This window comes from Delphinapterus leucas, chromosome 2 (assembly GCF_059928025.1).
Source record: "Delphinapterus leucas isolate spDelLeu-1000000601 "Yukka" chromosome 2, BTC_Dleu_Yukka2, whole genome shotgun sequence".
Lineage (NCBI taxonomy): Eukaryota > Metazoa > Chordata > Mammalia > Artiodactyla > Monodontidae > Delphinapterus > Delphinapterus leucas.
Genome location: NC_143130.1, coordinates 53,895,773 through 53,918,712, shown reverse-complemented (window position 1 = coordinate 53,918,712; position 22,940 = coordinate 53,895,773). Strand labels below are relative to the sequence as shown.

Here is a 22,940-nt window from a genome sequence, read left to right as displayed (position 1 = left end):
AATGACTAAATTATCGGACTGGGCCTTGAGTGCAACTGGCCCCTTGAGAGGGACTTCAGGATGTGAAAGACAGTAAGCACTAGAGAGCCATCGAAGGTTTTAGAGTGAGGAAGTCACATGACTGAAGCCATGGCAGAGGTGCACAGACTACTTGGAAGGAAAAAGAGATCCCATGGTGGGGAGGCCAGTTAGGAGACTGTTACAATACCCCAGGCAAGGGTTGCCACGGAAATGGGGAAGAGAGGTAGATTTGAGATCCCTTATGGGAGTTGGCTTGGTGGCACTTAGCAGCTGCTTGGACATGGCTCAGGGAGCAGTCCAAGCTGCCCTATAACCCTGCATGGCTGGTCTCTGGAAAAGGAGGGGCCGCCAGTTTTGGCAGTGGGGCAAAGAGGAATGGTTTATGACCTTGCCCACCCAGAACCAGAGGTGTGGTGGGACCCCTGCTGTCCTCTAGGTTGTCAATCACACAGGCCTGGAGTTCCCAAGGTGGAGAGTCAGGAGGCCTGTGCATCAAAATACTGATGGAAATCATAAGTAAGCTCTGCGAAAAGGAAAGAGGAAGGGAAGGGAAGGAAAGGAGGGCCATGGGAACAAAGGAGCCCAAGACTGAACAAGGGGAGGGCTGAGATTCCTTGGAGAACAGGGGAGGAGGAGGCTTCAGAGAAGTAGAAGGCAGGGGGCAAGAGCTCCCAGCACCTGAGAAGTCAAGGAGGAACGAGCAAAAATCAGGCAGAGCTGTTGCCAGGGTCAGAAGTGTCAAAGCTGTCATCTACACTAAGGATTGTTATGACAAGTTATGCTCACCAAAGACCCTTAGTCATTTTAGTTAATGCGGGAAGGAAGACGCCGCAGGATGCCAGCCACCAAGTAGGATTGGGGCCCCGCATCACTGGCCATCTCCACATGGCTCTGGCCTGGATGTCTGTCACCCCTGGGGAATTTCTTCCCAGGCTCACTGTGGACATGACCTTTACAAGCCACACCAGCAGGGCCACCACTTCTAATACAGCAGCATGTTATGAGGCACCAGGGATTCGAAATAGACCAACAAAGTGTAACCGTGGAGGCTGTTGTCCAGGGGCCTGGCTGGCTCCTGTCTGCTCTGGGGGTGTCCAGAAGCGCCTTTGGCAGGAGGGGCACAGGGAGCAAATGTGAGGCTTGCAATTAAAGATAGTCGTGTGTGGGGAAGCGAGCAGAGCTGTAAATTCTCTTGCTCATAAAGCTGCACGCCAGAACCCTTGCAGGGCGAGCTCGGAGACAGAGTCAGCCAGCTTTTCAGGCTGGTCGTGTTGGAGCCCTGCCCCTGCCCCTCTGAACACAACGGCCTTTCCCCTCTGTACCCTTTCCAGAAGACACAGAGCTGGCTCACTCCAACTCTGGAGAACTCCCCCTAGGAACATTTTCAGAGAATCTTGTGAAATTCTGAGCATTTTCATAGCCAAAGCGAGGCAGTGGCAGGGATGGAATGTCAGGGAGGTCTGCTTGCATGTTTTCATGTTGAATAATTTTGTGGGGCTGGGCAGCTGGGCCAGCTGGGCAGGGGCTCCTGCTGGCATTACTCAGGCCTCTGCGTATTTCTGCAGCCCACTCTTCAGGATTTTGGTGTTGGTTTCGAATTGGTACCACTCAGACTGCTGTCTTGGGAAAACCATGTCACATCATGAATCTGGGGAGTCTTTTTTTCCTAATCTTTTTAGGACAAAATTCTTGGGACTCACCTATTAAGCCAACCAAAAGACAAATTACAGGAAGGTGGGGTCAAAGCATTGACGGAGGACCCGTGTGGCGAGCCAGTGGTATAGAGTGGCCTCTTCAGGTCAGAGCCAGAGGAAGACACACATCCAGCCTCTCTGGTTTAGGTTCAGAACCACCATAGCTCCCTCCTTGGAAAATTAAAGTGAGAAGTCCTAGACCAGAGGCTGCGGAACCAAATTCCACAGCAGACATGGCTTGGCCTGCACAGGCGTCTTAAGGTTTTAGAGTTCATTTCCAACATTTTAAAACCAGATTTCAATAAGACTCTGAATTTTCAACATTACTTTTAAAAAGGAAAGATGTGGCAATACTTGACCCACATGGCAACTGTGGGCTGGAGCCCGGTGGCTCCCGGGACAGGCACCGTCTTCATTCTCAGTTGACCACAGTCGCTGCCACTCTCAGAAGTCAAGGTCAGTTAGTACATACCGACCTGGCTCTGGGTTGTGTAATCATTTTTCTTATAAAAATGTTTATATGTACAGAAAAGTCTGAGTTTAATAAACAACTGTGCCTGCACCTCCCAATTTTAACAAATTTTCATGATTGCCATATTTTAAGTAATCTAAAGTAATAGCATGTTATTAAAATAATATAATACAGATACATTAAAAGTCCCCCTTGACCCCTCCCAGTGCTATTCTTCTCCCCTCCTCCATTAGTGGGTATGCTTCCCCCGCTAATTTTCAAACTTTTACCATATATGCATATATCCACAAACAAGAGAGTATTGTTTGGTGCATTTAAACAGGCTCTGAGCATATGTATGTTCATCTTGCCTTTGGGATCTAGCCACGTTGCCACTGTGGCTCTGGTACACCCATTTTCTTTGCTCTATGTGATTTCATCTTAGGTATTTAGTCGTTTGCCATTGATGGACATTTGAGTTGTTTGCCAGTTGGGGCTTATGTAAACAATTATGCAGTGAACATCCTTTTCCAATTTCCTTAGACACATGTGCAAGTTGTATCCCAGAAGTGTAATTACACAGTCATAGGTCTGCACACCTTGAGCTTTCCTCCAAAGGCTTAACCTAGCGTTACCATGTCACCAGCACGGTAAGGGCTCCCATTGCTCCAGTCATGAACAAATTTGGTTTAGTCAGACTTTATAGTGTTGCCATCTGATGGGGAGGAAATGGTGCCTCATTGTTTGATTTTTTAAATTCCCCTGTGCTGTAGTGAGGTTGAGCGTTTTCATATGTTAAGAGGATATTTATATTTTTTCTGTGATTTATCCTCCTGTTGTTTGCGCATTATCCTGTTGGGCTACTTATCTCTTACTAATTGATTTATGAGCATTCTTTATACATCTTGGATTATAAATATTTTCCCTTATTTGAGGCCTCTTTTTTCACCTATGGTATCTTTGAGTAGAAGCTTTTATCTTTAATTTAGTTAAATTGGTTAAATTTAAATTTAGGAATTGTGCTTCTTTTGTCTTGTTCGACAATTTCTTCCTGACTTTTCAACTACAAATATGTTTTCCTGTGTGTTCTTCCAGAACTTTTAAGGTTTGGCTTTTCTTGCATATAAGAAGACTTTAACACATCCAGAATGTCTTTTTCTGTATAGTATGAGTTGAGACAATGAGTTAATTTCTTCCATATGATAACCTGTGCCTCTCCTCTGTATTATGTAATGGCTAGTTCACCCCGTTCCCACTGATTGATAAGGCTGTGTTTATGGTAACCAAGATAACAAAACACACCATGCTTTCTGACCACAAGAAAATTACATTGGAAATAAGCAGTAAAAAGAATAGTGACCCACTTTTCTCTATATTTTTGGAAATTAAAAATATATATAACTCATGGGTTAGGAGGAAATGATATTGGAAATTACAAAATTTTCAGAACTAACAATTAACATTTCTTTTTTTCTCCCTATTTTTGAGAAGCTGTGGATTATATTTCTATTCTTTTGATGGTTATCCTTAAATGTGACCCAGGTACCTTAACTATAGTGGTTTCAGTAGAGTCCAGAGTACTCAGAATTGCTAGCCTCTTCCCAAACAACACAGTGCCCTTAGTGCATGTGACCCTCAAACAGCCCCTACTTGTTTCTCTTATTATCTGGAGATTTGGTGTTACTATATTGAAAAACCAAAAATATTCTGGTATAACAAAAAGTTATATTAATTAGATGAAACAGACAAAATTCTTAGAAATACAAACTACTGTAACTGACTCAAGAATAAATAGATAACCTGAACAGACCCATAACAAGTAAAGAGATTGAATTAGTAATAAAAAAATTCCCACAGAAAAAAAGCCCAGGATCAGATGGCTTTACTGGTGAATTTTACAAAACATCTAAGGAAGAATTAATATCAATTTTTCACAACCTCCTCCAAAAAGTAGAAAAGGAAGCACTTTACAACTCATTCTATGAGGCCAGTATTACCCTGATAACGAAACCAGACAAAGACATCACAAGAAAACTACGTGCCAATATTGCTTATGAATATAGACACAAAAATCCTCAACAAAATATTAGTAAATTGAATCCAGCAATATAAAAAGGATTATATACCATGATCAAGTGGAAACTTATGCTGGGAATGCAAGGTCCATTTATCATCTGAAAATCAAATAATATAATATATCACATCAGTAGAATAAAAGACAAAACCACATTATTGTCTCAATTAACACAAACACACACAAAGTATTTTCAAAATTCAATACTCTTTCATGATCAAGACACTCAACAAACTAGGAATAGATGGGAATTTCCTCAACCTCATGAAGGGATCTACAAGAAACCCACAGGAACCATCATACTTAATGGTGAAAGACTAAAGGCTTTTCCCCTAAGAGAGGAACAAGACAAGAATGTCTGTTTTCACTGCTTATATTCAACATTGTACTGGTGGTTCTAGCCAGGGCAATTAGGCAAGAAGATGAAAAAAAAAAAAAAAAAAAAAAAAGGCATCTAGGTTAGAGATGTAAAACTATATGTATTTGCAGATGACATGATCTTCCATATAGAAAATTCTGAAGAATCCAGTAAAAAGCTACTAGAACTAATATATTTGCTGGAAAAACAAAATTCAACTGAGTAAATTCAAAGATCTAATTGGCTTTATTTATCAATTCATGAATCAGTCAGGATCCCGTCTAGCAACTAGAAGAGCACTCCAAGGGGTTGTACAAAATGGGAGATGTTTACTGGCAGAAAGAGGGTGGGCAAGAAAAGTATTAACAAAAGAAAAGATTGCTTCAATCCAGACCATCTTCTTCTGGGGGAAGGGAAGGGCTTTATCATAACATTACCTCACTAGTGTTGATCAGGAAATTTCAGATTGACTCTTAAAGGTCATATTGCTGGAAGGGATTGAAGCTGCAATTAAGTCTTTGTTTGTTGTCATGGGGAGCAGATGACACCACTTTGGGCTTGTTGTTTTAAACATATGAGTTGAGCAAGGTTACATGATGTAAGAATGATATACAAAAATCAATTCTTTTTCTATACCCTTGCACTGAATAGTCTGAAAAGGAAATGAAGAAAATAGTTCCATTTACAGTAGCATCAAAAACAATAAGATCAGCTCAGTGCTTTGTGACCACCTAGAGGGGTGGGATAGGGAGGGCAGGAGGGAGGGAGACGCAAGAGGGAAGGGATATGGGAACATATGTATATGTATAACTGATTCACTTTGTTATAAAGCAGAAACTAACACACCATTGTAAAGCAATTATACTCCAATAAAGATGTAAAAAAAAACACAAAACAATAAAGTACTTCGGAATAAATTTAACAAAAGACTTATACACTGCAAATGACAAAACATTATTGAAAGACGTTAATAAATATCTAAATACATCCCATTAGAAGGCTTAGTGTTGTTAAGAGGGCAATACTCCTCAAATTGATCTACTGATAAAACATAAATCCCTATCAAAATTCCAGCTGTCTTTATTGTGCAAATGAACAAGCTGATCCTAAAATTTATGTGGAATTGCAAAGGGTTCCAAATAGTCAATACAATCTTTAAAAACAAGAACAAAGTTGGAGGACTTATGCTTCTTAGTTTCAAAGATTACTACAAAGCTAGAGTAATCAAGACAGTATGGGACTTGCATAAAGAGAGACATATAGAACAATGTAATATAAATGAGTAAATAAATATTCTCACATTTACTATCAGTTAATTTTCAACAATGCAATAGAGAAAGAATCATCTTTTCTATAAACGGTACTGAGACTCTGGATGTCCACATACAAAAGATAGAAGTTGGATCCCTAGCTTATACCATAGATAAAAAATTAACTCAAAATGGATCAAGCACCTACATGTAAGTGCTAAAGCTTTAAAGGCAATGCTTTCTTAGATATGAAAGCAAAAGCACAAGCAACAAAAGAAAGAAATAAACTAAACATTATAAAAATTTAAAACTTTTGTTCTTCAAAGCCATCAAGAAAATGAAAAGACAACCCGAAGAAGGGAAAAAAACGTTTTCATAAATCATATATCTGAAAAAATTATCTAGACCATATCAAAATCTCTTACAACTCAATAATAAAAAAACCAAATAACCCAACTAAAAAATGGGCAAATCATCTGAACATTCTTTTTTTTTTTGCTAATGTGAATTTTCTTTATTATTGAAACTTTCTCAGATTATGCAATTCTTTAGTAAAACAGTATTGAGTCACTAACAATAGGAAACATATGTTTTTCACACATTTAGTAGAACACAAATTGAACAGACATTCTCAAAAGAAGATACACAAATGGCCAATAAGCACATGAGAAGATGCTCAACATCATCAGCCATCAGGGAAATACAAATCAAAACCACAATGAAATTCAACAAGTAGTATTGGGGAAACTGGATATCAAAATACAAAAGAATGACGTTGGACCTTTACCTTATACCATGTACAAAAATAAGCTCAAAATGGAGCAAAGACCTAAATATAAGAGTTAAAGCTAAAACTCAGAATAAAACATAGGAAAAAAATCTTCATTACATTGGATTTGGTAATGACTTCTTAGATATGACACCAAAAGCATAGGCAACAGTAGGAAAAATAGATAATTTGGACTTCAAAATTAAAAACTTTTTTGTATCAAAGGACATAATCAACAAAGTGAAAAGGCAACCCAAAGAATGGGAGAAAATATTTGCTATCATATATTTGATAAAGAAGCAATATCCAGAATGTATAAAGAATTCCTACAATTAAACAACAAAAGGCACCCCATTAAGAAATAGGCAAAGAACATGTTTACTCATTTTTCCAAAGAAGATATGCACATGGCCAATAAGTACATGAAAAAATGCTCATCATCACTAATCGTTAGGGAAATGCCAATCAAACCACAATGAGGTAACCACGTCATACCCATGAAGATAGTTATTATTAAAAACAGCAAATAAGTGTTGGTGAGGATGTGGTGAAATTGGAACCCTTCTACATTGTTGGATGGAATGTCAAATGGTACAGCCACTGTGGGAAACAGTATGGTGGTTCCTCAAAAAAATTAAACACAGAATTACCGTGTGATCCAGCAATTTCACTTCTGGGTATATACCCAAAAGAACTGAAAGCAGGGACTCAAACAGAAATTTGTACAACCATCTTCATAGCAGCACTATGCACAATAGTCAAAAGGTGGAAGCAGCACAAATGTCCCTCTCTGGACAAATGGATAAATGAAATGTGTTACATGTGTACAATGGAATATTATTCAGCCTTCAAAAGGAAGGAAATTCTGACACATGCTGCAACATGGATGAACCTTGAGGATATTATGCTAAGTGAAATTAGAGAGTCACAAAAGAACAAACATTGTATGATTCCACTTATATGAGGTACCTGGGGCAGTCAAAGTCATAGAGACAGAAAGTAGGATGATAGTTGCCAGGGGCTGCGGGGAGAGGGGAATAGGAGGTTATTGTTTAATGAATCTAGAATTCAGTTTGGGAAGATGAAAAGTTTGGGAGAGAATGGTGAGGGTTATACAACAATGTGAATGTATTTAATGCTACTGAACTGTACACTGCAAAGTGGTAAAAATGGTAAATTTTGTATACATTTTACCACAGTAAAATGAAACCACAATGGGATATCACTTCACACCCACTAGGATGGCTATAATCAAAATGATAGATAATAGAAAAAATTTATGAGAGTGTGGAGAATTTAGAATTTCATACACTACTGTAGAAATGCAAAATAGTGCAGCTGCTTTGGAAACAGTCTGGCATTTCTCAAATTGTTAAACATAGCGTTAGCATACGATCCAGCAATTCCACTCCTTGGTATATACTCAAAAAAAATGAGAACATATGTCCACACAAAAATTGTACACAGATGCTCATTGCAGCATTATTCATAATAGCCGAAATGTGGAAACAACCCAAATGTCCATCAGCTGATGAACCGATAAATAAACATGGTGTATCTATACAATCAAGTATTATTCAGTGACAAAAAGGAATGAAATACTAATAGATGCTATAACATGGATGAGCCTTGGAAACATTATGCTAAGTGAAAGAAGCTGGGCACAAAGAACCGCATGTTATGTGATTCCATTTATATGAAATGTCCAGAAGAGGCAAATCTATAGAGACAAAAAGTAGATTAGTGATTGCCTGGGGCTGAGAGGGATAGGAGGGGGGCATGTATTGGGAGATGACAGCTAAGAGGTGTGGAGTTTCTTTTGGGGGTAATAAAAATATTCTAAAATTGATTGCGGTGGTGATTTCACACCACCACAATATATTTCAGAATATACTGAATTGTTCTCTTTACATGGATGAATTGTATGGTATGTGAATTATGTCTCAATGGAACTGTTAAAATAGTTTTTCTACTTGCTAATGTATGACCTTGGGCAAGCCACTTAACCTCTCTGTGCCTTGATTTCCTCACCTGTAGAATGGCTTTCCAAAGGATTGTTACAGGGATCAAATAATTTGAATCATGTTAAGTGCTGAGAACATGCCGGGCACATAGGAAGCTCCCAAAACGGTTAGCTGGTGCAATATCTAGAGAAACCATTCTTAAAACATTTTCCCTTAAGCCATGTTTTAGCAAAGCATTGAAGTCTTCCCCTCCTTCCCTTCTCCCTCCCTCCCTCACTCCCTTCCTTCCTTCCTTCCTTTCTCTTCCTTTCCCCAGTACATGAAAACTAACCACAGTGACTCAAGAACCTTTTCAGGAAAACACAGCAAGTTCTCAGACCCTGACCCAGCCTGATTTCAGGATGGAATTATGTCCTCCAGCAGAAGCTCACATGCACAGGCCGATGTATTCGTTTCTCATCATGCACTCCAGGCTCTCATTTCCTCCTATAAAAAACAAATATGTGAATAATATTACTTTTCAGGGAAATATATATGAGAACTCATAATTCTCGAGTTTTAAATGGAGAAATGCTGAATTGAAACTTCGTGTGTAGCTCTAAAGCGTCCCCCTCTGTCCCCTGGGAGAACATCACAGCCCAGCTTGCTAAGTCCCGCTTGTACCTCCTTACCCCACTCCTTTCACAGACATCTGTTCAATAAAAGCAGCCACGTATCTTCGGAGACTTTAAATGGCACATGTGTTTTGATTGTTCTCATAACGGAGTTGCTGGCTCCAATCTGCCCTGAGCTGTGAGAGTGGCTCGGGCAGACAGAGAGTCTGTCGCTGCCGAGTCCTCCGTGGTGTTTTTGGGACGAGGCCCAGGAGGTCCGGCTCTTGGCCAGCCGGCCTCTGCCACGTCTCCTCACCCCAGGCTGGCGGCACACGTGGTGACCACAGCCCGGGTGCCCTGGGAGAGGCCTTGTCATCCACGGGAAGGCAGGGCGGTGTTAGCCTGACCTTGGCCAGATGTTCACAGCCTAGGGGCCAGCAGCCCTCCACCAGGGAGAGAGGGAAGAGACTCCCATCCTTGGAGCTCCCCTGCAGGCCTCTCCCTGGGGCCTTTACCTGCCGTAACGTCATCATCAGGTCCTTACAACTGTGCGCCCAGTTCTTGCCCCTGCTTTATGGATGAAGGCCAGGTGCTCAGAGGAGAGAAATAGCTCGCACCAAGTTATAGGACTCAGCACTCAAACAGGTTTTTCATATTCCTCTCATCTGAATCATGCAAATTTATTGAAAATTTTTTTAAAATTAAAACTAATTTGTTTTGGTTCCGAATGCCCACATAGACTGCCCATTCCAGAGGGCTTTGAGGAACAGCAGCTCCTCTGAATAAGATGGATGCCTAGACTGAGAATAATAGTTACAGAAATAATAACAGCTGCTAGTTATCAGGCCCATAGAGTGCGAGGCCTGCGCTGACTGTGTGGCAGAGGCTTGAGTACTGACTTGTCCAAGGTCACACAGCTGGCAAGTTGGTGGAGTGGACTCAAGTCCAGGCGCATCTGACACCAGCGTCCTGAATGTGACCTTCTGAGACTTTGAGAATGTCTGATTCTAGTAAGTGGGCACCTTTCACTCTCGGGGCATCCTGATGAGGTTGGTCAGGTGTTCCCTAACCAGAGCAAGATTGTATAAATACAAAAAGGAAGCTTCTGGGTTGGGGCACAGAGGACCCACCCACTTAATAGCTAGCGGGCCTTAGGCCAGTCTTGCTGTCTCCCCAAGTTGGTTTCCCCATCCGTGAAGCAAGACCAGCAGGCCCTGAGCCACCTTCCTCTGGGAGTTCAGGTGGGTGTGAAGGCAAGATGGTGGTGGGAAAGGACTGGGCACAAACGGGAGGGACACCTTGGAGACATGGGGCTGACCCACAGGGGGAGATGCAGGCCTGTTCCTTCAAACTCTCTCTTGGCAGAGGAGAAATGAGAAGTGAGATCTTTGATCTGTTTGCTTTCCAAATCAGACCGCCTGAGCCTCCCTGGGCTAGGAATGGACAGGATCACTCTTCAGGCCATACTCTTTATCAAGATGCACTGACCCACTGGCCCACTGACCCAGGTCACCAAATCCCAAGGGGAGACAGCAGCCAAGACCTGGCTGAGGCCGAGCCTTCCCCTCACACATGCTGCCCACCGCCAGGTCCCTGGCCTCCCTCCCCTGCTGGCCTCCAGAGTCTCGGACGTGGCACAGGTCTCCCACAGGTCATCTGCTCTGCCATTTGACCCAGATGACTTCCATGAGGCACTGCCAGTGAGCAGGGGTGACCTTTCTAGACAGATGGGTCCACGAGAGGAAGCTCCCTGTCTGTCCTGGAGCCACTGCTTCCAGCCCTCAGCCATTCTCAGCATTTCATTCTCACGCAGATGTGCCCTCTCACGTTCTCACTCATGCTTCCCGCCCACGCACAGCCTGCTTGACCAGAGGCTCCCAAGTCATGAGACAACTCGCATCAGGTCTTGTTTCCAAAGCTTGGGTGTCACCCCAAGATTGAGGGTCTGTGGAGCCCACTCTGTAGGCATCAAACCAAATCTGCTAAGGGGCGCCCGCAAGGCCTCTCCTCTTCACCCTCCTTCCTCTCTGCATTTACAGCACTGGCAACCCTTCTCCCCAGTTCTCCCCTGGGTCAGCAACCTGTCCTCATGGCTGAATCCGGGGGATGCTCTTCAGGCCTCATCCAACCCCACCCTTCCTGGCATCTCCTGCACTGTCCTCCTGCCCTCCCTAGCCTTGCTTGTCACCTCTTCTGCTCCTCAGAGCCTCCCATGACTGATTCCAACCCCAGGTGCTTGTATTCCCCAGCCCGTGCCCCTGCCCTCTGTCCTCCTGTATAAGCTCCCTGGATGAGTTGTTCCTACCCTTGATGTCTACCAGGATTTATTGCTTTTGACTTCCAACCCTGTGTCTCCAATCAGGCAGCACCCTTGAACACCAGAACTGCACCTGCAGACCCTTCGCAGCACCACTCAGCGACCCAGCGCCGCCTTCGTAGTGGTGCCCACCCTTCTGCCCCCAGGCCAACTCCCCTCCCTGTGTTCTCCCTCCCAGTGGAGGCACCACCAGCGTCCTCTGGGCCAGTCAATATCCTGAGCTTGATTCTTGCCTCCTTTCTCTCCATGACCCCACATACCCAAAGCCCTGTCAAAACCCTTTCATAATCTTGTATCAGTGCCTGTTTTCCATTTCTCCACTGCCTTCATGAACGCCATCATCTTGCCCCAGGGCACATGATTAACGGAGACCGCCCAAGGAAACCTCGCTCCTACCCACCCGGAAGTACCCTCCAAGGATTGGCCATCCCAAACTTGCAGCTGTTCCTCAACATTTCATGGGCAGGGGCTCTCTGTCAGAGCACTGAGCCCCGCTTCTTTGGTTGGCCGACTTCACTTTGACTTCAGGACCCAACTCAAGCTCCATTTCCTCCAGTGCACTTAGCAGGTAGTGAAGACATTGCCTGTTTATACGCTTCCCTCTCCCCCAAGGACCACACGCTTGACTGAGCTTTGTGAAGGTGGGACGCTGAGCTGAGTGCCCTGGCCCTTGATTCAGGGCTTGGTGTGAAGTTGATACCCACGTGTCTGGGGGACAGATAAGATGAGGTTGGACAAAGTAACCATCCCAGTAGCAGAAATCTCTTTAACCTGCCCTGCAGCTTTCTGGAGCTTTTGAACTGTTTCATATCCTTCTTTTCATGCTGTGGTATTTTACATTTTACATGTAAAATACATGGTATTTTACAAGCATATTTGATGCTATACTTGGAATTTGCATGTCTCTATAACAGATGCTCAGAGAATCGCATACAGTCATCTAGTTTCCTTACTTTGATTAATTTAGCTAATGTAAGGAACATTCCTGATTCAGAGATAGGCACAGATTAGGTGCTCAGTCAATGCCAGATACTTACTACTGACCCATTTTGGAGATGGATAAAGTTGATACCACGGACAGACCACTTGTTATCTTGAACGCTTGTTGTGTTGAAATACAACAGCTCACATTTTTTTACAATTTGAAGCTGTTGAAAATAAATGACCCACCAGTGTACTCTTTTTGGTTATCTATACTTGAGATTCACTTTATATTCAACATAAAATAACTGTGTTAGAAGAATGCGATCCTGAAGATGCCATTGTTTCTTTGTGAGACTGTCACATTTCAGCAGATTTCATGAGATCTTTACCTAGTTTAAGTCTCAGCCAAATCAAGACTTGAATAGAAACTGAATTTTGAACGTAAGATAAAATTTCTCAGGACTGTTAATGTGATGCGTGTAGTAGGCAAAATAATGACCCCCAAAGATGTCTACATCCTAATCCCTGGAACTCGCTGTTCTGAGCAGTGGGATGAAAATGTTAGGTCACTTGTCAAAGGAAACTTAGAGTTACAGGTGGAATTAGGTTGTTATGGGTCTCCCGTGAAAGATGTTAGCAGAACCCAGGAGAGAGGTATGGAACAGAGTCCTCTGAGTCCTCAGAAGGAACCCACCCTGCCAACACTTTGATTTTTAACTTCTGGCCTCCAGAGCTGTAAGAGAATAAATTTCTGTTGTTTTAAGCCACCCAGCATGTGGTACTTTTCACGGCAGCTCTAGCAAACTAATACAGTTTGCTAATCAGCCGGCTTATGCTGGATTATCTGAGTGGGTCCAGTGTAATCACAGGGTCCTAAAAGCAGAAGATGGAAGCAGAAGAGAAGGTTGGAGTGATGCGATGTGAGAAGAACTCGGCCTGAGTTGATGGCTTTGAAGGCAGAAGAAGGCACCACAAGCCAGGGAATTGGGGCAGTGTCTAGAAGCTGGAAAAGGCAAGGAAGCAGAGTCTTCCTGGAGTCTCCAGAAGGGAACAGCCCTGCCAGCACCTTGATTTTAGCCCAGTGAGACCCACATCAGATTTCCAACCTCTAGAAATGTAAGATAATCAATCTGTGCTGTTTTGAGCCATTAAGTTTATGGCAATTTGCTACAGCAGCAATTAAAAAAGAATATAGGGTCTCAGGTAGTGACAGAGCTGCCCAAAGCCTAGTAGTCCCCCCTCATCTGCGGGCCATACATCCCAAGCCCCCCAGTAGATGTCTGAAACCCAGGATAGTACTGAACCCTATAGATACTTATATACTATGTATTTCCTGTGCTAACCGGCAGGGAGCCTATACAGCATGGATAAGCCGGGCAAAGGGATGGTTCACATCCCAGGCGGGACCAATTGGGATGGTGGGAGATTTCATCCCACTGCTCAGAACAGCGTGCAGTTTAAACTTATGAAATGTTTATTTCTGGAGTTTTCCATTTAATGTTTTCAGACCGTGGTTGACTGCTAGTAACTGAAACTGGGGAAAGTGAAACCACAGATAATGGTGGAAAACTGTACCTGATTAGAATGATTGAACTTGAAGTATGTACAGAGGAGCTACACCTGTGCTGGACAGGAGAGGCTGTCCTGACCCCGTGGGAACAGGGGAGGGGCCTGGATTAGGGAAGTGTTAATGGTGGTTTCAGCAAGAATTACAGTTTTATTGCTTTTAAGAAGGACTGCTAACTCAAACTTGGCTAATGAATGTCGCTGTTAAGGTTTTTAGAGGATAAGAGTGAAAAAATCTCAGGCTTACACTGTAATTGTAATATACATTGTTGTGTGGAACTGCAGGCCTTTCCCAAGTTACTAGACTTGGGATCAATGGGATTTTACTCTGATGTCTGGGTGTGTGACGTCATCCCACTGCCCTAGATGGGCCTCCTGCAGCCAGGGTCCTTCAGGGGAAGTGGATTCTTTCAGCCACCAAAAATGAAGTTTTAGGAAGGCCACTTTTTCTCCCCATACCTCACTGAGGTGTTTGTCAAGATCAGAAGCAAAAAGGTCCAGCTGAAAAATAGCTCCGATAACCTGAAGCAGGTGCACCTGTGACAAAGAGCCCTCTTGTCGGCAGCTCATCACGCGTTTCAGGCGGGGATAGGTCTGAGGATTCTTCTGGAAAGAGGAGGAGGGATGCATGGGCTCTTTTCCATTCTGTCATCCTTTTGCAAAGCACCAGACACCAGAGGTAAAGGAAAGGAGAACCTGGAGGGCTGGCGGTCCCTCCCAGCTCTACGGGAATCTGACCCCCACAGATCTGACTTTTCCAGCCAGTGATGGGGCTGGAGGAGCCCCCGAGGCAGGACTGCTGAGTCCTCCCAGCAGTTCACCATTCCCCCAGGTGTCCTGGATGTGGCTTTTGTGCGAACAGAGTTGGCGTCCACATTCCCTAGAACACATGCTCTGATTGTGTGGCCAGGAATGGAGATGCTGGTACCCTATGGCAATGGCATGCATGCCCAGGGCAGTGACAGTCCCATGTGTGTGACATAGAGGTCCCACTTCCGAGGCTCGGCCCTGGGAAGCACAGGAAATACAAAAGACAGGAGCAGGATTCTAAGCCATTTCACAGTTGGGGTCAGCACAATAATGCCGAACAGGTCTCAACCTAAAACCTAACATTTATATTCACAAAGTTAATTGTAAAAGGCCAGGACAAAGGAGATCTGGCTGAGAGTCAGTTCATGAGAGAGAAAAACATAGTAGGCGCTAAGAGAGGTACAATGTGGTTGCTTTAAAAAAAGAAAAGAAATAGTACAGAGTTGGGGAGTATTCATGAAAACAAGTCCCCATTTAAAGAGAAAATCATCACATTCTCTCTTGCTGCTTTCAGATCACATCTGGACCATACTGTCCATGACAAATCAGTCAATTTTAAGAACAGTAGTGACTGATTAGAGACTTACAACGGATTGAGAATCTGCAAATTATTTTGATCAAGAGAAGAGAAAACTTAAAAGGGGAACAAAATGGGTAGAAGTTGGTTTGATTCTTTCGGTGATGTTTAAGCAGTTGTCAGGTACTGAAATGGGAACAAGGCTGCATGCATGTGGGAAGTTTCCATTTCCCACCAAGGAAACACAAAATAATGACAATACTAGTTATGTTATAGGGCTTATGTGTGCCAGGTGCTGCCATAAGCAATTTGCAGGCAGTATGTTACTTGTCCTCATATCCCGAGGCCAGCACTGTGTTTCCATCCCGCGCAGCATGAGCAAGGGGTCTGACAAGAGGAGCTTCACTAGCATTAGTCCCTGGGCCATGAAGGGCAGAGTGATGAGCTCTGCCAAGGGGACTGGAGATGAGCTCTAGATGAGGTGGCCTGAGCTTGCCCTAATGGACAAGGAGAAACCATGTCGGGATGAAGGGAGGGGCCTGGGTAGCCCCATCTTCTCAACATTTAGTCCACTACCTCCACTACCCCCAGCTGGTTCAAGCCACCCTTATCTCCCACCTGGACCATTGCAGTAGCCTCCTCCCCACTCTCCCTGTTGCCACCCCTACCCATTGTAGGCTGGTAGCCACACAGAGTCAGGGTGGCCCTGGAAGGCGTGTCTTCCTTTCTCCAAACCCTCCAGGACTGCATCTCATTCAAGCAAGAGCCACAGCAGCCAGCCAGGCCCTGTGTAATCTCCCCCTGCTCCCTCTCATGCCCCTCCCTCTCCTGCTCACCCCCTCCCCCAGCCACACTGGACTCCCGGCTGCCCCTCGGCCCTGCCAGCACACCCTTCCACCAGGGCCTTTGCACCTGCTATGCCCTTTGCCTGCAAGTCTTCTCCCACAGATCACAGGGCTCATGCCTCACTTCCTTCCAGTCGCTGCCCAAATGCCAGGCCATCCCTAACACCTTGAATAAAATAGTGCCAACCTCCCTCATCTCCTCGCTGATCTGCCCTGTGCTGTATTACTTTTCTCTAAAGCACTTACTATGGTGTTGCATATTCTCTCTGCATATATGTTATATACACTCTATTACATTATGTTGTATTCTGTTGTACGTTGTTCATCCGTTTACTGTGTGTCCCCATTAGAATAGGAAGACTCAGAGGGCAGGGCTTTGTTTCATTCACTGCCTCATCATCAGAACCTAGATGTTTCCAAACAGTGGGATGGCCTCATTAGATTTGGTTTCAAGTGGGATTTAGGACGAGTCTGACTAATGTGAGAACTGAGTGGTTATCAGGGCTGACCATCCAGATGGAACTGCTTTGTTAAGTAGTGAGCTCCTGGGAGCTGGGAATATTTGAGGCTCGTCCAGGAACCAGAGCACAGAGAGTCTTTAAAAGGGCATTCAAAGCCCTGTTTGTGTCCTGAGAAATCATCATTCCCAAATTGCCTAGCCCCTTTCCAGCACCCTAAGGCCAGCAGAGAATTGGGATCATTGAAATATTAGGCAGGTAGACAAAGTCTTAGTTGAGCACTTTCAGCTGATGGCCTCAGCAGCCTAGTCTTCCCACGGCCCACAGGTTGCCTCCTCAAGAATGACAGTCCCCACTTAGGAGGGCCTGCCACCCTTTGGAAAGCAGGGAGTCCTGGTGCATTTAAGCTGGGACTGGGGTGTCCTTTGTCGAGGGCTGTGCCAGTCAGCTTTTGCTGCAGTGACAAACAACCCCAATATCTCTGTGGGGCACAACAGCATCATGCTATTACAGAGCCCAGCAGTCAGGAAGCCCCTGTATTGGACCTGCTGTTCTCATGGCAGAGGACAGGAAGAGTGAGAGACAAACCACATAGTAACTCAAAGCTTCTGCTGGGATGTGGCCAGCTTCGTATCCACTCACACCCCACTGAACAAAGATGGCACAAGACAGCAAGAGGGGGACGTAGGGACAATAACTCAGCCTGCCGTTGTGGCGTGGGGCGGGGGCGGGGGATGCGGGCAGTTGCAGAAAGATTTCTGTACTGAGTAGGCCACTGAACCACTCTACTCAGATAGCTCTGATATTCTGCTCTGATATTCCAGAATTATTTCCAAAGCCGACTACAAAGCTGAGTCTGTCTTTTTCCCTCCCACAGCAGGCCCACAATTCCACCATCTGTCTGGAAGGCCCTTTGTTCTCTCACTGTCTTTTCTCTTTCCGGGTAGGTGGGTGGCAGGCCCGTGGAGCCCCTGCTCAGCGACCTGTGAGAAAGGCATCCAGCACCGGGAAGTGACCTGCATGTACCAGCTGCAGAATGGCACACACGTCGCCACTCGGCCCCTCTACTGCCCGGTGCCCCGGCCATCAGCAGTGCAGAGCTGCGAAGGCCAGGACTGCCTGTCCATCTGGGAGGCGTCAGAGTGGTCACAGGTGGGTGCCTGGGCTGCTGCCAGTGCTGGAACCACCACCAGGGCCTCGGGGCCTTGTTTGTAGCAACCCCAAAATGGTTCCTTTCCCTCCCTGCTGTTTTTGACAAACCCCCACATATCACAGTCCTAGCCAGACCCCAGAGGAGCTCAAAGCCATGTTCTAAGTCACATATTCTCAAATTCCATCAGAGATATCAACGTGGCCAAAAAAACATGGATAGTGTGTTTTTTTGATAATGTATATCACAGTACTGTTTGGTCCCATTTCCTGTGAAAATTCTCATGTAAATATAGATGGATGGATGGATGGATGGATGGGTGGGTGGATGGATAGCTACATAGGAGATAGGTAGGTAGGCAGGTAGACAAATAGACACCTTATAATCTCTTTTGTGCACTTTGGAACTGTAGGGTGGTCAGGTTGGGAAGGTGGTTTCAAAGGCTTCCCTGCAGTTCCATGGCAGTCTTTGTGGAGCTGCCTTTGCAAGAGGCAGGAGGATGTTGGGAGGGACAGCTTTTACTGTGTGAGCCGGTTACAAATCTCATGCCATAACACATTTTGGAAAGAGGTCAATTAAGCCTTAATTTTTAACTTTGAAGATTGATCCTAGAAATATTTTATCTTCAGTAATATCATCCTTCAAGGCTTGGCATTGAGTTTGCATTAATGATTTCGATTGTTTGGCTATGAAACAAAAAAAATAGCTGAATAAAGGGCAAGCTTCCCTCAGGTCCTCCATCAAACGTGTTCTAGGAAAGTCAGAAAGGCTAAATCCAAGACACTCTTCAGTGTGGAAAATATTTTTAAAGTTCCTTCTTATTGCCAAGCAGTTGGAATTATTTTGAATAAGAAAGTATTCAGCCCGTTTTTAATGAACGAAAAGTCTGCCCTTGGCTGTTCTAAAACTGAGTTTACGTTTTAGGCAGATCTTGACGTGTACCCATTTAAAGACGGGTGTTTTTTGCCTATCCTTTAAGATATTTTAGGAAAAGGACAGAGTTTTAACATTAAAAAATTTTTTTTCTTTACATGTACCTAGGTTCATAAGTTTAACATTCAATGGACTTTTGGGGAGGGGGATGCCTGCTAGAAGGTTAGGGGCAGGTGTGCAGTCTCTCTCTCTTGCCATGAGCCTTAGGGCCTTGATCACCTGGTTCTTGATCCAAACAAGGTTTATGCTTTATCAGATCAAAACCATAAATTTTCCATTTATAGGTCTCTTATGGGGGAAAAATGCCTCCTTAACAAAATAAACGAGGCTGACATAATCAACTATCATTATAGTATTGAAGAGCACCATTTTGGAAAGTGTGAGACAATTGGAGCAAGATTTAAAGAAATATCTCCATCCCTATTCCTATATCTATGTGTTGCCTAATCCTAATCCTGAAATAGTATCCACACCAATCAGTCTAATTCTGGCTCAGCTCAGGCTCAAGCAAAATGCTTTTTTCTAAACATTTGACTCAGAATCAAATCTTTCCTCCATGAGATGCTCACAAAACTGGTATTCCTTCCACTTTTCCAAGTACAGAAGCCCCTCTAACATTTCTTCTTCTGGAAATGAATGGGTTTAAATTTCTCGTGGGTGAGTTTTTATTGATGGGCTTGCCTGTATTCAGCCAGCAGTGTTGATCACTGTCACCACTACTCCCCAACTTCTTCCCAACTTCATTAGAATGAGGAAAAAAATATTGAGAAGGAAGCGAAAGGTAGCAGCTCTCTCCTGTCCTCGACTTCTTGTTCCCATCCCTGGATCAGAAGCCAAGAGAGAAGCAGAACATGACCCTCCTAGGTCCCTTCCAAGGTGACCCCAGCCTGCAGCACTGCCCTTCCTGAAGGCTTCCAACCAATAGGCTTCTGGTCAAAAGGGGCCAGCCCAGGGTTTGGTCAAGAAACAGGCTGGATATTGAGGGTTTAAAATTCGAGGGAAGAGGCAAGGAACACAGACTAGAGAGAAACCAAGCAGAAACTCAGGCATAAGTGGTGAGTAGGCCCCTAGTTGCATAAGGAGCCAGTGGTATGGGTGCTGTTGCCAGGGAGGAGCCCGTGAGGCAGACGGTGAGCATGGAGCTGATGAAATGGTCAGAAAGCATTGCCACATAGAGAAGCAGAAAGATGGGCCTTCAATGCAGTAACCCAGGGGTTCCTGCAGCAGCCCTCCAGGCCCCACCCATTCTGCCCTGGGAGGCCCTGTGGGTAAAGCCTGCCAGGGACTGACTCCTTGCATTCGAGGTCCCTTTATTTTATTTTTTTTAATTAAAAAAAATATATTTTATTTATGTATTTTTGGCTGCATCAGGTCTTATTTGCAGCATGCAGGATCTTCATTGCAGCATGAGGGATCTTTTGTTGCAGAGCGCAGGCTCTTCGTTGAAGCGCACAGGCTTCTCTCTGGTTGTGGCATGTGGGCTCCAGAATGTGCAGGCTCAGTACTTGCGGCATGTGGGCTCTGTAGTTGTGGTGCGCAGGCTTCAGAGCACGTGGGCTCTATAGTTTGCGGCACGTAGGCTCTCTAGTTGAGGCGCGCGGGCTTAGTTGCCCCACAGCATGTGGGATCTTAGTTCCCCGACCAGGGATTGAACCCACGTCCTCTGCATTGGAAGGCAGATTCTTAACTAATGGAGCACCAAGGAAGTCCCTTTAAAACCCACACAGAAGATCAAATACATGAGCTCTCCAAATTCCCCCCAGGTTATACCACAACTGCCTGTGAAGCATGTGTATTTCTTCTAAAACAAACCAGTCTAAATTAGTCTCAAATAAATAAATAAATAAATAAGAACAGGACCAGCAGATGAAGAGCTAGGTTGAATTCATAGGAAAAATAAAGCTAGATAGCATTTTGAGGTAAATGTTAATAACAAGTATAAAGAATGACATTTGTCCTTTATGTGCATTTTTTCAGTGGACATAGTGGAACTTTTTAAAAGTCAAGTTTGTTGTAGCTCAAGAAAAATCACTGCTGTAGCCTCCCATATTTTTGGTAAATCAAGCAAGTGTAAAAACAGAAGTTAGAGTTGCTGGGGCTCCATTTGTGCTACTACAGCTGTTGGGCACCCCCCATGGTATCTCTGGGACCCAGCTGCTGGGAGGAAATCCCCCTCAGAATTTCCTCAGGCAGAGTGGGTCTCATCATGTCAGTGCATTTGGTGGAATCCAGCCTTCAGCCCACCATCTCTGCGAGCTACGTATTTGCTTCCATGGTAGGGACTAGGCTTCCGCACACAACAAATCAAAGGGTGGGCTCCCCAGGTTCCCAGGCCATGTCACCTCTGCTTGCTGGTCAAGTCAGTCATGTTCTCCCAAGGTCAAGGGTCCACTCTTCCTTGTGCTTTGTTTTGAAGTGGGTAAGCACTCAGCACTCACTCTTGCGAGCCAGGCACCTTCCCTCCCCAAGCCCAGCGGGTAGGCTGGGAACACTCCAGGAACAGCCTCCAGACCCACCCCCAAGTCTGCCATGTTTATGCCCTGTCACCCCTCCACCTCTTGTCACTGTTTCTGTGGATCGTGCTGCCTGATGGCGTGAGAATCTTGAACTCTCAGGGCTCACTCATCATTTGTCACCCCTCAGACACTATTCAGGTCCCCTCCCCACACCATCTCTTGCTATGTTTCCCAGGAAGAAAAATAGCACAGGGAACATTGCCCTGTTACCATTCTTGGCATTGACATTAAAACCATCGCTAGAGCTCTCTGCAGGGCTTTCCAACCGCCTTATGTCAGAGTCACCTGTGTCTTTGCTTTCCATCTCCTCCTTTTCCCCCCTGAACTGGTGCCTTTGCCCCAGGCTGGCTCAGCATGGGTACCTAGAGGCCAGCTGGGAGGAGCCAGCTCGGAACATGTGCATAAGACTCTAAAAGACCAGGAGCTTTCTGAGGTCTGAAACGTAGCATCCCCATCCTTGCATCCTCGGCACTGGGTCTGGTACATGGTAGGTACTTAACAGATGTTTAGGTGTTGATGGACTTGACCAGATTGGACTGGATTCAGTCTCTGGAATGGTATCTTGCAGTGTTCTGCCAGTTGTGGTAAAGGGACAAAGAAACGAACTGTGACATGCACCAACTCGCAAGGAAAATGCGACGCATCCACGAGGCCAAGAGCTGAGGAGCCCTGTGAGGACTACTCCGGCTGCTATGAGTGGAGAACAGGGGGCTGGTCCAAGGTGAGTGTGGTGTGTGCGCTTCCATCCTGCCCTGGGCAGCATTTGCGACTCAAGAGGAAGGAACTCAGCTCTCTCACCGTGGGCCCCAAGTTAACAAGGTGGTCCCAGTCTCACCAGGTGAATTCACTTTCTCTCCCAACTCTGCACCTGCTGGTGACCCCACATGGTGTGCCTTCAGAAGGGCACTGAGTGCCCCCAAAGCAGGAAGGGGTGCAATGGGTGCCAGTCTGGGACCCGTGTGCATCCTGCAGTGGGCTTGGCCACCCTGCCATTGAGAGAGACTCAGTGGTGGGAGTCTGTCCTCAGGCAGATGCAGAGGGGGCTATGGGCAAATAGCACTTCATTGTTTCCAGGACCCTTGGTCAAGGGCCTGGAGGATGCAGGAGGAGAAAGGGCACTTGGGGTGAGGACTGACGACAGCATCTCCCAGAGCCTTGGGGCAGGAGAGTTAAACGGAATTTAAGTAAACAGCATTTGTTCTCTGCTGTTTAACCTTGCTTTATTCATTCACCTGGTATATTTGACCCATACCTGAGATAGATACCATTGTCACCCCTGAGAACCATCCAGTGGGTCTTCTAGAGCCTTTTCCCAAACACTGTAAAATTTCTGATGTCTGATTTTCTGATGAAAACGTCCAACGAGAGCCTAGAGTGTGTTTCCCTTTGGTCTCAGCAACTGGAAGCTCCCCGTTTGCTTCTCTTGATATCTGTGCTCGAAGGCTGCACACTGGCAGCCTGAGAGCCACTGGCTTTGTGTGGCCTGTGCAATATCTTAAACAGTTTGGAATTTATTGCTAACATTTAAAAATGGGAAAATTTCACCTGAAAATCTGGATTTGGAACTTTCTACAGAAATCTGGCAACATGGCCTATATCCACACCTGGCCTTTGTGACCTGTGGCCTGGCAGGGGCGGGTGCATCTCCACAGACTGCGGTCCTCCAGCTCCCCTGACTCCTTCAGCCACTTTATGCTTTAATTTACCTGCCTGGCCAGGCAGAATAATGT

The 22,940-nt window shown here is 45.1% G+C and overlaps 1 protein-coding gene across 3 annotated transcripts in view; it reads left to right on the top strand.

Annotated features, from left to right (window-relative positions):
- The window catches only part of ADAMTS17 (ADAM metallopeptidase with thrombospondin type 1 motif 17), a 359,591-nt gene that overhangs the window by 305,282 nt on the left and 31,369 nt on the right, over nucleotides 1-22,940 (top strand). For all 3 annotated transcript variants that reach the window (XM_022598898.3, XM_089906892.1, XM_089906891.1), the window contains 2 exons: nucleotides 17,559-17,763; nucleotides 21,779-21,931. In XM_022598898.3, the coding sequence (XP_022454606.1) occupies nucleotides 17,559-17,763; nucleotides 21,779-21,931 (358 nt within the window). The remainder of the gene's footprint in view (nucleotides 1-17,558; nucleotides 17,764-21,778; nucleotides 21,932-22,940) is intronic.